The sequence below is a fragment of the Mirounga angustirostris genome, unplaced genomic scaffold (genome assembly GCF_029215605.1).
Source record: "Mirounga angustirostris isolate CCGP_5_RB_7025 unplaced genomic scaffold, mMirAng1.0.hap1 SCAF_5, whole genome shotgun sequence".
In the NCBI taxonomy this organism is placed as follows: domain Eukaryota; kingdom Metazoa; phylum Chordata; class Mammalia; order Carnivora; family Phocidae; genus Mirounga; species Mirounga angustirostris.
This window is the reverse complement of record NW_026991713.1, coordinates 7,553,848-7,567,961: the sequence shown is the minus strand read 5'-3', so window position 1 is coordinate 7,567,961 and position 14,114 is coordinate 7,553,848. Positions and strand designations below refer to the sequence as shown.

Below are 14,114 nucleotides of genomic sequence, written 5' to 3'. Positions count from 1 at the left end.
TCAGAGTTAGAAGGTCACAGGGTCTTGTCCCCCTCTCCTCTCCCCCAGCCCTCAGACACATCCTGAACCCTGGTCGTTTCAAACCAGGACCAATGCAACAAGGCTCCCTCCCACCTCTGGGCCTCCCCCATGCTGCTGATCCCTCTGCCCAAAACACCCCTCTCTGTCCACAGTCCATTTGTCCTATACAACTTGGCCAAAATGTGACCTCTCCCCCAAAGTCTGCCCGAAGTCTGATTTGAACTTCCCATGTGCTCCCTACACTTGCACACACTTGTGCTAACACCCCACAGGAGCAGGACTAGCCTTTTGTGGGGCTTGGGGCCCTGTGAGGTCCCGACAGCTAGCCAGCCAGCCGGATTCAGGCCCTGCACCATCGCTGGCCTGGCCCCGCCCCTCCCTCCCTGAACTAGGGGCTCCTCGGAGGCAGAGTCTGATTCAACTCTGCGTGGCCTGCACTCGGTACAGGGCTCAGTAAGCAGCTGATGAAAGAATCAATGAGAAAAACAGGCTGCAGCAGCCTCCCATGCAGCCCCATGGACAACTCCAGCACCAACAGCTGGGTGTCCAGAGGCAGCGCAGAGGAAGGTGGTATGGACATGCCCGAAAACAGCACAGGCAAGCCTGTGACATGTGCCCCGTTCTGGAATGTTCAAGAGAGCCAGGGCGCACACCTGGTGGATGGGCAGAGGAGCTCCCCTGCCGATGTGTGCGTTAAAAAGGCAGTAGCCAGGACACCTGGGTGGCTCAGTTGGTTAAGCGACTGCCTTCAGCTCAAGTCATGATCCTGGAGTCCCTGGATCGAGTCCCGCATCGGACTCCCCGCTCGGCAGGGAGTCTGCTTCTCCCTCTGACCCTCCCCTCTCTCATGTTCTCTCTCAAATAAATAAATAAAATCTTTAAAAGAAAAAAAAAAAGGCAGTAGCCAGTCCCACTCGCCTCCACCATGACCCTGCCACTCCCGCCTCACCTTGGCCATGGCCACGGCGCCCTTCTCGGTGAAGGTGTTGTCATTCAGGTTGATGACACGCAGCAGGGGGTTGATGGCGAAAGCCTGGGCCAGGGCCGTGACGCCGGGGTGATTGATGCCATTCTGTGGCATGTGGACCTCCTCCAGAGTCCCAATGATCTGTGAGGGGCAGGAGGGACAGAGCAGGGGGGTGGGCTCCCGAGCTCCAGGGGCAGGCCCAGCACCAACAACATCCAGCAGGCAGGAAGGGGGCACCACACACTAGACACGGGGAGGGGCTGCCATCAGCTCGGGCCCAGGCTTGTCTGTGGCTATTTGGGGCATGAATCTCAAAGCAGAACTTTGGGCAGGGCTGTCTGATCCTCTCTACAATCTCATGAGGGAGACCTACCTGGGATTAGGAACTCCACCAGACAGAGAAGACTAGGGATCAGAAAGGCTAGGTAACTTACACAGGGTCACACAGCTCGGAACACAGGTTCTTCCATCTGGTGTCCTCTACCCTGCAAGGACCCTGGGCGCTGGCCTGGGGTCTGGCCACAGTCCCTCCTTGCAGACTGCATGCAGCTCCACTGTGCCTTTCTTGGGGCTCTCCTGCGCTATTTACACAGTACAGCTGGTGCCCCACATTCCCTCCTTTTCTGGGGGGTGGGGTCTTCACAAACACCTAGCCCTTTTTCATCCAACCTTCTGACACTCCGCTCTTCTTGGAACACCGTGTCCTCATTTGTTGGCATTTTCCTGATAGGCTGACTCCTATGTTGCTTTCCTATCTACCTCTCATTTTGGACACCAGAATCCCCCCACCAGGCATAGTCCAGTGCTCTTCCCCCATGCCCCCAGAGCACTGCTCTTCCTCTATCACGGTGTTCATCACCCTGGACGATCAATGCCACCTTCCTGTCTACACCCCACCAACCTCTGAGCTCCCAAGGAGAGCCATGTCCCAGCCTCTACTGCTACCAAGGATTGAGGCCAGGCCTGCGAGGACTCTCCACCTGGGTACCTTTTGTAGTCCCGCAGTGCCCAGAACCGCACAGGGGGTTCACAAGTAAACAGAGGCCAACGGAGGAACATTACCAGTCAGGGCTTCTCAGTATCTTCTGGTACCAGACCCTATGGGCAGTCTGGTAAAGCCCCTGACTCTCTCCTGAGCCTATTTTAAAATGTTAAGATAAATCATACACGACTACAAAGGAAATCCATTCAATTGGAAGAGAGTCCTCAAAATATTGAGAAAAAACCCCAAATGTGTGTTGCAGTAGTAAATGCACTCCTTAGTACAAAGGCACTGAATAACAGGACCTGGAGGCCAGTCCCCCGCTACCGTAATGCTGATGCGTGAGAAACAAAGATTTGTGTCTCTGTAACAACTATAACTTGATGTGAAAATACCTGTGATTTCTATGCTTACCAAAATCACGAGCATTTCGAAAGTTGCTGAGGTTTAAAATTTACATTCACAATTCAAGGTTAACACTACATTTTAGTTACATTAGTGGTAATAATCATGTAATCTTCCATCCGCATTCAAAGACTCCCTGAATTCTATCCACAGACTAGAGACATCCCAGGGACCCCGAGGGAAGAACCCCACTCTAAGAGCATGGTGGACATCTGTTGGAGGCCTAGCAGACACAATGTACTCCCCCCCATTCCCAGCGCACCGGGGACAGCAAGTTGAACGAGGGGTGCAGAGAAGGCGTAACCTTTAACAGCATGGTGTCTATAAGGATGGCAATGAGGCGCCCCCAGCTCCGGAGGCACCTGGAAACCCCTGCAGCCAGGGGTCCAGCAAGGCCCAGGGCACTTCTCCCCTGCTATGTTCACTCTCTGCCTGAGGTAGATGAGCTCCGGCAGGGAGGCAGCAGGGAAAGCCACTCTGGCCCGAGTATGGTTAATGTTGCTAGGATACTGTTTGCCAAAGAAAACATTTAAATTAAGAGAAAAGAAAGGGACTCCAAAGTTCCCAGCACCGTGGGGCAGGTGTGGCCCTCTTACAGAGCTCAAGGTCAGGGTCTCAGCAGTGTGGGGGGTGGGGGCAGGGCACTGGGGCAGCTGTGAAGGGTGAAGGGAGAGGAGAGTGGGAGGAGAGGCAGAGGGGATTAGGGTACCTGAGCCACTGCTCCCCTACTTCTCCATCTGAAAGGTAAGTCTGATGACTCCACCTCTGTGCCCCACCCAGTAGAGGCCAGAGACACCGACCCTCTGTGAGCCCAGGCCAGCGCCGGCCAGGCTGTTATCCCGCTCACTGCTCTGGCACCCCCGCTCCCATTTCTGAGCCTGACCTCACTCACTGATCAGAGCAACCTCACAATCTTCTCAAACAGCATTCCAGGGAGCCGCAGTGGTAGATCATGCAACCTTTCAGATACCTAACAGGAATTCTGCCCAGCTGCTGAATGAGCTAGCAGGTGCAGAGGGAGAAGCAACTCGCCCTAGGTCTCGCAGCTCAACTCCAGAGCTGGATGCACACCAGCTCTGTCAACCTGCAAAGCTTAGCCTGCCTTGGGGCATGGCGGGGAGGATGTGCAGAAACCACTCACCCCGAAAGCTTCTGCCAAGGCAGTGGCTCCGTCGTTCTCCAGACGGTTTCTGCCGGCCACGAAGACCTTCAGGCCCAGTGGCTTGCCTTGAGCACTGGATTTCCGGTGACACTCAGTCAGAGCCGCTGCCAGGATCTGGGGGGGTGGGGTGGGGGGGGGGAGGAAAGAGGCCCAGCCCTGAGGCAGGAGGCCCTGGTCTTCAACATCCCATGCCACCTACTGGCGGTGGCAGACCTGGGGACAAAGAATGGCTCACAGGCACCACGGTCATACTGCATGTGCACCTAGCACCTTACAGCTTGCTTCACGTGTGTGTCCCACTACCCTGTGGGGTCTAGCCTCATGTGAGAGGTGGGGACAGACACCCAGAGAGAAGGGAGACACCAACATGCAGAGGTCAACTGAAAGCCAGCTCCTGGGGAAGGGGCTTCACAGTCAGCTCACTATACTGCCGGAAGCCCTCTGTTGGGGGGGTGGGGGGGACGGGAAACCATGGTGATTCCCACTTCCCAGCCGAAGAACCTCAAGCTCAGAGAGGGACAGAGACATTCCTATGGTTGCTAAACCAGTGGAAGACTCTGGACCAGAATCCAAATCTTCTGGAATCTCTCCCCCGTAGCCCTGCGCCTAAGGGGAACTGGCCAAGACCACGACCCTGTCACACTCATCGGACACACACCATATGGTTGGAGGTGGTGCCAGGAGATAGCTTCTCCCTGGGTGATACCAACAGACCAAGAGTTAAAAAATGCTGGCTGGTTGCTGGGAATCAGAGAGGCCACGGTAAATAAAACAAAAGATTCACAAGAAGTGCAACAGGAGAGAAGCAACGTTTGTAGAGCATCTCCTAGATCACCGGCACTTTCAATAAAGAAAGGTACTTTCACACCTCGTTTCAACCACAAATTGAGCCTAGGAGGCAGGTGGGATTGGCTTGACTATAAACGAGGAGGCTGAGGCTCAGAGAGGTAACTGCATGGGCCAAGGGCCCACAGCAAAGGGACAGGGGAGCCACAAGCAGCAGCCAGGCCTGCCTGAGTGCACAGCTCGCCGTCCCTGGGGGCCGGAAGGGCGACCACCAGCCTGGCTCCTGGGGGTCATGCACATGCTCAGCCCAGAGACCGTGGACTTCTGCCATAAACCAGCCTCCTAAGGAACCTATGAGGAGGTGGGAGCCTACCGCACCAGCGCATCCCATTCTCCCCAGTTCCCTCTGGGGCCACCATGGTGAGGCGCCAGCTCCTACAAGAGTCCAACCTGGGGCCTCTGGGTCTGGAGAGCCCCAAGCACAGGGCTACATCTCACTCCCATGAATCCTTTGGGCCCCTCCAATTCCCACGTGTGTGGCACACGGGCCACAGTGAATGCACTCCGGCTGGAGGGAACAGATTACGAAGGACCCGGAGGCGCAGATCAACAAGGCCAGCACCCACAAGATGCCACAAAAAGGTCTCACTGAATCAGAGTGAGGGAGGTCAAGACAAGTACAAGTCAAATTCCAGAGTGGGGCAGGGCTGCCAGGGAGGCTCCCCTGGCCGCAGGGTTCCCACTGTCTTCGTCCCCGAGCCATGCCACATGCTGAAGTAAAGGCAAGGCCTACGACCAGCCCCGGGCAGCTCTAGGAGCCTCTGTTCCCCGGGCCGGCCGCGCAGCAGAGGAGAGCCCATGGAAAGCTGAGGCGTTTCCCAGGCGTGTCTCCAGCTCCCTCAGCACACCCCACTCTAGGTTGGCCTGGACTGATTTTCTGTGCTGAGGCCAACATTTTAATGTCTTCACACATGCACACAGCTTACTGCCCAATTAGACTGGGGGGTGGGGCTGGCTGAGCCGGCTGGGAGCACAGCCCGGCGCTCCCTCCCATGGGGCAAGAGGCAACGGGCACCCCTCACAGGGGAGGCCGCGCTGGCACAACACAGGCTCCCCTTGCTGCTCTAACGGGCAGAGAAGCAGGTTCAAATCCCACATTAGTCCCACCCCAGCGATGCCATCTGGGGACTTGACCCAAGGTCTCTAGCCCCAAATCCGGCTGGTTAAGTGGAAAACTGGGAATAGCATCACCCCCTTTTTGGTGTGGGTGGGAGAATTAGGGTAATGCATTTAACACATCTGCAAAAAGAAGACGTCCCCAGTCGCTGTAGGTTCCTGCGTCCCAGCCCTTTTCTCTTTTTGGTCAGAACGTGAGTGGGGATAGGGAGGATGGGAATTGGCCTTTCTAGTGTCTGGGCCTAATGGAGCCAGAATGGACCAAAAAAGAGAATAAACAAGGCTGGGCTCCCTCCATGCAGGGTCTGGGAAGAGAAGAGACGCCTTTCTGCACTGACCAGCCCGACCGGCTGGCAGGATGAGGGAGGCACCTCGGGCAAGGCCCAGTCCAGGAAAAAGGTGAGCTGTGCCCAGGCCTAAGGGGTTTCTCTTTCTGGGCTCCCTCCCCTCCACACACACCGGGCCTCACGTGGCTCTGCCAACTGTTCTGAGGGCACAGCAGCTCTGGGATGCCCAAGCCCGGCGCTCTGCAGAGCCAGCAGGTCACTGCATCTGTGTTGCCAAGACAACACGAGAACCGGGGATGGTTGCTTGGCAACCCCGCCCTCCAGGCCTCCACCACCTCTCCCCACTGGCCACAGGCTGCTGCCTTTGAGGCCTTTCTGCTCTGAAGAGAAAAACAACCGGCCAGCCAGCCATCCCAGATGGTGGCCAAGGGCACACACTTCAGGAGACGAGGCAGGCAGGGAGAGAGGGAGGGTGAGGGACGATGGGGACGTGGGGGAGGGCCCGCCGCACCCACCTTGCCACCGCCAATGCCCATGCCACAGTTGTTGAGCTTGAGCTCATGAAGGGTGAAGCAGGAGGAGCTCTTGAGCAGGGCCTCAAAGCCTCGCACGCCGTCGGGCCCGAATGCGTTGTCGCTCAGGTCCAGCTCCACCAGCTGCGCCCCGGCTGTGATGAGTCCCTCCCCTAGTGAGGTCTAGACACAGAGAAGGTTCAGCTCAGTTTCACAGACACCTCCCAGGGGCAGCTCCTATGCCAGGCCCCCCCTGCCCTCAGTGGGCACCCAGGCAGAGACACAGACCATTTCACTACACAGCTATCCTTATTTTAAACCCAGGACCAGAAACCCTGAAGAAGGCTCCCAATCCAGGTGGGGCATGGGGTGTGGTATACATGGGGGTGGTCAGGGAAAGCTTCCTATAGAAGGGGGCACTTGAGCTCAGGCTGAATGAGAATCAGTCAACCGAACAGGAGATTCCAGCCAACAGTACAAACATGAACAAAGAGACATAAGCATGAAGCAGCATACTGTGTGTCTAGAGACAAGCAGTGGACTCCAGAAGAGGATGAGGCTGGAAGGAAAGAGAGGAATCAAATCAGGCTAGAGCCCTGAATGTCAGGCCAAGGACCATGAACTTGAGTCCGAGGGTTCTGAGGGCTTTGATGTGGGTGAGGGATATAGAAGACACATTCCCCCAAACCTGAGGAGGGCAGACTGGGGGCCAAGTGCCCGCCCAGGAGTGTGAGACAGTGATTCAGGCAGCAAAGAAGGAAGCTAGCTGGCCAGTGTGGTGGGAGACAGAAGAGAGGAAACAGAGCCTCGGGTCGGTTCTAGGTCCCACAGAGGGAAGGAGACCTGCAGAAGCTGCACGTTCAGTGGACGTGCAGGAAGGAGGCGGGCACCACTGATGCCTCCAGGGTTCCCAGTGGTGACTGGTGAGATGGGTGCCTATCTCTGAGCCACAGCCCAAGACCAATGTAGCAAGATGCTAAGCTCTCCTGGGAACCTGCTGGGCTGGGGATACCTACAGTTCCCCAGGAGAGACGGGTGAGGAGAGAAGGCTCTGCCAGAGACTGGGGGCAGAAACGGGGCCAGGCATGCATCGTGCATGGGGTTCCCAGGGGACACAGTGGGGGAGGGGAGACACTCTCCCTGCCTTGGCCATGAACAGGATACCTGAGGCAGTTTCCACTGTCCTCCCCAACATTGACTCAGCAACGGAGGGCCATTCTCGGGCTGCCCCTGTCCACAGAAGGCCCAGCCCCTGTCACCTGGTCCCACTGGCCTCTAGCCCTCCAGCAGCCAGAGCTGCTGAAACCCTCTGTGTCTGCCCTACCTTCCCTCCATCTCATGCCTTTCCCTGACCCCAAAATCTCTTGTCCCCCTATGACTCACTCTGGTCGTTGGTAATATGGAGATAAGAATATCTCCCTCAATGACTGAGAAACTTAAATGCTAAAATTCAGGTAAAACAATGTGCACAGGGCCCATAGTTCGTATCTCCCAAGTACATTTTCTTCACCCCCTCTTCTAACTTTAAATCCTTTTACTGGGCGCCTGGGTGGCTCAGTTGGTTGGGCGACTGCCTTTGGCTCAGGTCATGATCCTGGGGTCCTGGGATAGAGTCCCACACTGGGCTTCCCTTGCTCTGCGGGGAGCCTGCTTCTCTCTCTCCCTCTACCTGCCACTCCCCCTGCTTGTGCTCTCTCTCTCTGTCAAATAAATAAAATCTTAAAAAAAAAAAAAAAATCCTTTTACTTACAAACCCCCAAATGAATTTACTTAACCTACACTCTAAATCCTCCCTTCACCTGGTTCTTGTTCACCCTTTGAGGCTGGTAACTAATGGAATCAGCTCCCCAAGGGCTTCCTCAATCCCCCAAAGGAGGAGCCCTCCCTCTGGGGTCCCCATTAGGACATCTGTAACTTTTTTTTTTAAAGATTTTATTTATTTTCTGACAGAGAGAGAGACAGCGAGAGAGGGAACATAGCAGGGGGAGTGGGAGAGGGAGAAGCAGGCTCCCCACTGAGCAGGGAGCCTGATGTGGGTCTTGATCCTAGGACCCTGGGATCGACCTGAGCCGAAGGCAGACACCCAACCACTGAGCCACCCAGATACCCAACTTATTAATTTATTCATTCATTCTTTCAAATGTAAACTCTATGCCCAACATGGGGCTTGAACTTGACCCTGAGATGGAGTCACTTGCTCTACCGATGGAGCCAGCCAGCTGCCCCTGGACTGAGGTGCTTTAGAAATGAGGGTGTCCCTGGCACCTCAGGAACCACAGTGCTGGCTAGATGCATGGAGGTCTAAGAAGGCAGCCCCAGCAAAACCAGGGTGAGAGACCCAGTAACACAGAGCCATGCTAATAATTGACCAAGAACCTCACCCTGAAGGCACCTCATGGGCTAGGCCCCATGTTACTGAAAGGCTGCCTATTACCAGCCCTGCCTCTTTCCCTTGAGCCCCAGGCAAGCCACATTCTGCTCAGTGACGCCCTCCCTCCCAGCCCACCCACCCACCCCAGGCTGGGAACCTGACCCCAAGGCAAGCTGAGCCCCAGGAATGGGGAAATGGAAATCAGAGGGGATGGAAGCCACCCACCATGAGAAGCAAAGCCGAAGAGTGGTATGGAGAAAGGGAGGGCCCAGAGGGAGATGGGGGGGGCCACAGAAGGGCGTGAGGGAACAGAACAGGGAGGTGCAACGCTAAGAGGGATGAGAGCGGAGGGAGCGAGATCCACAGTGGGGGTGAAGCCAAAAAGCTCAGGAGTGAACCCTGGGATCCCGGGGCTCTGCTGCACCTCCTGCGACTGGGCCTCGAGTCTCCCAGAGGCCGAGCCTGTCAGGACACGGGCAGATGCTGCACTTGCCCGGCTTCCATTCAGCACCTCAGTCACCCACAGCGTGAACAAAGTCTGAAAACAGTCCAGGGAATTGCCAAAGGGGTCCCTTGTCCCCAGGGGAGGGGAACAGTGGCCAGTGCCCTTACCAGAGCTGGTGGGATCTCGGACCGCAGCCTCCCGGTGAACATGTCGCTCCAATGGCATCGCTTTGGGAGGAGGAGGAAGACAAGAGTCAGTGGAGCCCCTCAGAGGTGGCCTGCAGGCAATGCCTCATCCTTGTGGCCATGGACTACTGAGCATTACAATACTTCTGAAATTGGGTTTCCTCAATGAAAAGCTGGTCCAGCTCTGGCTGAAGCTGGGAGTACCTGGAGACCCCCAAAGCAGAAGTGTGGAGGAAAATGCCCAACCCTCTAGTTTTCCAGGAGAGAAACCAGGCCGAGAAGGAAGAGACTGGCCCCAGACCCCAGGCCCCAAGGCAGGGCAGTGGCAGGACCAGGGCCAATACGCCAGACTCCTTGTTTCCAATGCCGGTTTCTCATACACTGTGGGCCCAAATGACACGTGACAGAAGATTTGGGTGGCAGAGGCAGAAAGTAAGCAATACGGATCCATCAGCGAGAAAGTTACTCGTTTTTTAAGGTGCCTTTTTTTTTTTTAAGTAATCTCTATGCCCAACATGGGGCTCGAACTCATGATCCTGAGATCAAGAGTCTCATGCTCTACTGACTGAGCCAGCCAGGCGCCCCTCAAGACTCTTTCCATCCCTTCTGATCACCTCCAGAAGGCGGTCTTTCTTTGGGGCTGGTGGATCTTGCCCACCTCTCCACTTCTTGCTTGTTTGCCTTTTGAACAAAGGGTGAGTAGGCCTCATGCTCAGAAGCTTTAGGTGACATCTTTTAGGTGACTAGAGTTTAATAACGCTATTTTGTTATCTTTATGGTAAGGAATACCACTTTCCATTTACAGAAGAGATCAAGTTTACTTTTAAATTACATCAAAGTGAGCTGATTTAAAGAAAATACTAGGAAAAGCCACAAAGGTGGTGGCCCTAGGACTAGATCGTGTTACCACACAGGCCAGCAGAATTTAGTTTCTAAGCACACAGCCCTACCCTCCAACTCTGGTCACTCTGTCCACCCAAAATATCAGCTCTGGCAGCTCCAGCCTCTCCTGGGCCAAACCTGGGCATGACAGAACCCAGAGAAAGCAACTTTCCCCTGAAAATCCAGTCCTTGAAATGTATGAACTAAATTCAACCTTAAGTACTAGGCAAACTGATTTCTGTAGAATTCTCAAGGCCTCCAATAAAGCAAATCACCAACCCACATGGAGCCTTAGAGGACAGTCTACCTGGGTCTGCTCAGTGAGATACACCTGAATGCAGGTGCTCAGGGCCACGACAGGCAGCCACAGCCTGAGCACTGGAACCCCTGACAACTGGCATCTCACCCGGAAGCTTCCCCAACCCAACTCTGATGGGCCAAGGGTCAGCATGGGGGTTTGGCGCACAAGAACGAGGTTCCAATTCTGACTTAACCTGACTCCAGGCCCACCACTATTCCCTGCCCATCTCTGACCCCCACTATCCCATCTCTGCAATACAGCTTTTGGCCTCAACAATCTCTCAGTGAGCAGTAGTTACTACAGAGCAGTTATGAGGCTGGGCTGTTATCTGGGCCCCAGTCCCAGCCCCCTCCTGACACGTGTGGCCCTGGACCTCACCTCCCTCATCTGTCAAGACCTAACTTATGCCTGTGTTCCAACAGGAGAGGGAACATCTCTCGCACTAGCACCTTGGCCAGAGCACTACTGGGGTCAAGGGCAGCTCCCACCTGCCCCAGCCCTGACCCCATGGGGGTGGGGTGACTTAAGGCCCTAGGTCTGCTCAGGATGACACGTTGCACGTGGCACTCCTGTGGTCACGCTCTCTCATGACACAAGCCCACATGTGCTCACCACGGCAACCTCACAGGGAAGAAAAAGTTTTGATAAAGGACCCCCGACTCAGAGCGGAGTTTGGTGCAAGGCCACAGAAAACAAATAAGGTGGTGGTACCAGGGCTTCAACCCAGACCCTCAGATGACAAAGCTCAGCTTCTGCAGCCTCCAGGCCACATCTCTTCCATTCCTGCCCTTCACTGGCCACTGTGAAGGGTTGATTTTTTTCATAGGAAAATGTCCCAGTGTCTGCTCAGGGAAACGACAGGCCCTGGGCAGAAGAGAAGATACAACCACCATCTTAGCTATTACCCGACCATGATGTTCCTGAGGAAACAAACAGTAAGAACTACCTCACGAGCCAGCCACTCCGTTCGCCCTGGCCCTGCATCCTTTCCCTTCAGCAAGCACAGGGGGGCCAGGAAAGAGCACCGGACTTCAGAGTCTGCCACGTGGCTTACTGATCAGCATTAGGATCCTGGGCTGTTTACTCAGCTCCTCCGAGCCTCAGTTCCCTTGACTTACAAATGGACACAGTGTTTATTACCGGGGGTGCCCGGAGGACTAAAGACACAAGCCGTGCATGCACTGAGCATCATTTGCAGTCGGAAAAGCAGGTCTCTCCCTCATCACTCTGCAGAGGCTTTATGTGCTCATGCACACTAGGATTCCCAGGAATGAAGAGTGTGTAGGGACGCCCTCCTGATATTTTCAACACCTGATATCCCAACTCTTCTCACAGAGCATCCTGAAGGACTGCTCTTTAGTGGGACCCCCTTTAGGACACAATGGAATAGAAGGATCTCTGTATCGGCCAAAGAGGAGCATCACTTGGATCTAACCTTTAAGAAAGAACCCGCCATTCAGCCGTGAGGAGTGCAGCACCTTCCCAAACCCACCACAGCATCTGAGCTGAGGTCTGGCCACTTCTGTCCAATACACGACTCTTCTATGGGCAGTCTTTGCTCTGGAGCCCCCTGCTGGGGAGGCTCAGCGCTTGCCAGAACAGCCCCATAGTCCAAGGCTTGGTGGCCAATTCTGTGCCCTTCCCTCCTCACAGACGCCAAATCTACAATGCTAGCTAGGCTCTCCGTGTCCAGTTCTGCTTCTTCCCCCTTTATCTTTCATGCATATTACCTGATAAACCTCTGACACTCCTGTCTGTTACTGGGGGATCCAAATGGACACATCACCCAGGGAGAGGGGCCCTGGCCAGTGCTGTGCACTCTGGGGAAGCCAGAGCAAGACGAGTTGTTCGTGGTGACCACCAACAAGGCAGGACCTAGGAGGGTCTGGACATAGGCAGGGGCTGTGGTGGCATGAGTAGAAGCTTGTCCCCAACCAGTCTGGGCCTGCTCACCATGCAGATCTCACCTTTAACTCTGACTTCTTCTCCAAGGCCTTGGCGATGACCCTGGCTGCCTCCACGCCCACCGTGTTGCCCTCCAGGCGCAGAGCCTCTAAGCCATCAAAGTCTTCAATCTCTTTAATCACGTCTTTGGCTGCCAAGGACCAAAGAATAGAAACTTAGATTTTGGGAGTCAAAAACAGCTGAGGCAGAAGAGAGTCCAGCCGCTACCTCGTCACTCACAATTCCAACAGCAATAGTATACCTGCTGCGTGCTGGGCCCTGGCTTGCAAGGAAGAATCAGGCGGGCTCACAATCTAGCAGGGGACACGGCTACAAAGAAAATTCCTCTGTACTGAGTGTTAAAACAGGCGCAGAGGGAAGGAGGAAAGAAACTGGCCACGTGGGGCAAAGAAGGGGCTTAGGGCACCTTATGGTGGTGTGTGTGGAGCCTCCCTCTGCAGGGATTGCACAAGGCCAGGCAAGGGGGGCGCCTAGGTGGCTCAGTTGGTTAAGCAGAGGCCTTCGGGGGCGGGGGGGGGGGGGCGGGCGCCTGGGTGGCTCAGATAGTTAAGCGTCTGCCTTCGGCTCAGGTCATGATCCCAGGGTCCTGGGATCGAGCCCCGCATCGGGCTCCCTGCTTGGCAGGGAGCCTGCTTCTCCCTCTCCCTCTACTGTTCCCCCTACTTGTGCTCTCTCGCTCTGTCAAATAAATAAATAAAATCTTTAAAAAAAGCATCCGCCTTCGGCTTGAGTTATGATCTCAGGGTCCTGGGATCAAGCCCCACATAGAGCTCTCTGCTCAGCAGGGAGCCTGCTTCTCCCTCTCCTTCCTGCTCGCGTTCTCTCTATCTCTGTCTCTCTCTCAAACAAACAAACAAACAAATAAATAAATAAATAAAAAGAGGCCAAGCAGGGAAATGGCATCCAAGTTGAGAGGACCAGCAGGTACAACAGCATAAAGGCTCTCAGAGTTACATGAATCATGTGCAGGGCGTTCATTACTGTATTGTTTTTGTTACAATGAAAAATTCCAAGCAAGCTAAATGTCCATCAACAGAGAATAGGTTAATTCACTGGAGTACATTATACAGTTACATTGACATCATTATGAATGGTGACACAGTGTTTACCTGACTTGGAAAATATTCATGTCATAGTGGTAAGTGAAAAATGGGGTTTTCCACAGGTTTTTGATCTGATCACACTTTTAAAATGTTATACCTATTAGAAAATACATAAATAAAAATAAAAAATAAAATGCTATATATTCGATCTTACACACACACACACACCCCAAGGTCTAAAAGGATAAAAACCCAATGTTAAAACAATTATCTCTAGGTGCTGCCATTATGGGTGATTCTGTGCTTTTCCATCATCTGCTCAATTTATTCCTAATGTATCACGTTATAAAACAGCTTTTAAAGTATCTCTAATTATGATCCTAATTGAGAAAGAAAGAAAAGAGAGAGAGAGAAAGAAAGAAAGAGAGAAAGAAAATAAAGAAAAGAAAAAAAAGAAAGGGGAACTCAGCTATGGTTAGGAAAAAAGCTAGAAAGAAAAATGCACCAAAATTAATAGTAGTTGTATCCTGGGGTATGAGATAATGAAGATGTGGGTTTTTTGCCTTCTTTCAATGTTTCTGTATTCTGTAATGAGCACATGTTAATTTTACAATCTGAACAAAA

At 53.9% G+C, this 14,114-nt stretch overlaps 1 protein-coding gene across 3 annotated transcripts in view; it reads right to left on the bottom strand.

Annotated features, from left to right (window-relative positions):
* Positions 1 to 14,114, bottom strand: part of RANGAP1 (Ran GTPase activating protein 1) — a 31,173-nt gene that overhangs the window by 10,165 nt on the left and 6,894 nt on the right. For 2 of the 3 annotated variants that reach the window (XM_064590564.1, XM_045872458.3), the window contains exons 3-7: positions 12,450 to 12,577; positions 9,282 to 9,341; positions 6,302 to 6,481; positions 3,517 to 3,651; positions 971 to 1,129 (exon numbers count right to left, since the gene is read on the bottom strand). In XM_064590564.1, coding sequence (XP_064446634.1) covers positions 971 to 1,129; positions 3,517 to 3,651; positions 6,302 to 6,481; positions 9,282 to 9,341; positions 12,450 to 12,577 — 662 coding nt within the window. The remainder of the gene's footprint in view (positions 1 to 970; positions 1,130 to 3,516; positions 3,652 to 6,301; positions 6,482 to 9,281; positions 9,342 to 12,449; positions 12,578 to 14,114) is intronic. The other variant, XM_064590565.1, reaches the window with a different exon arrangement.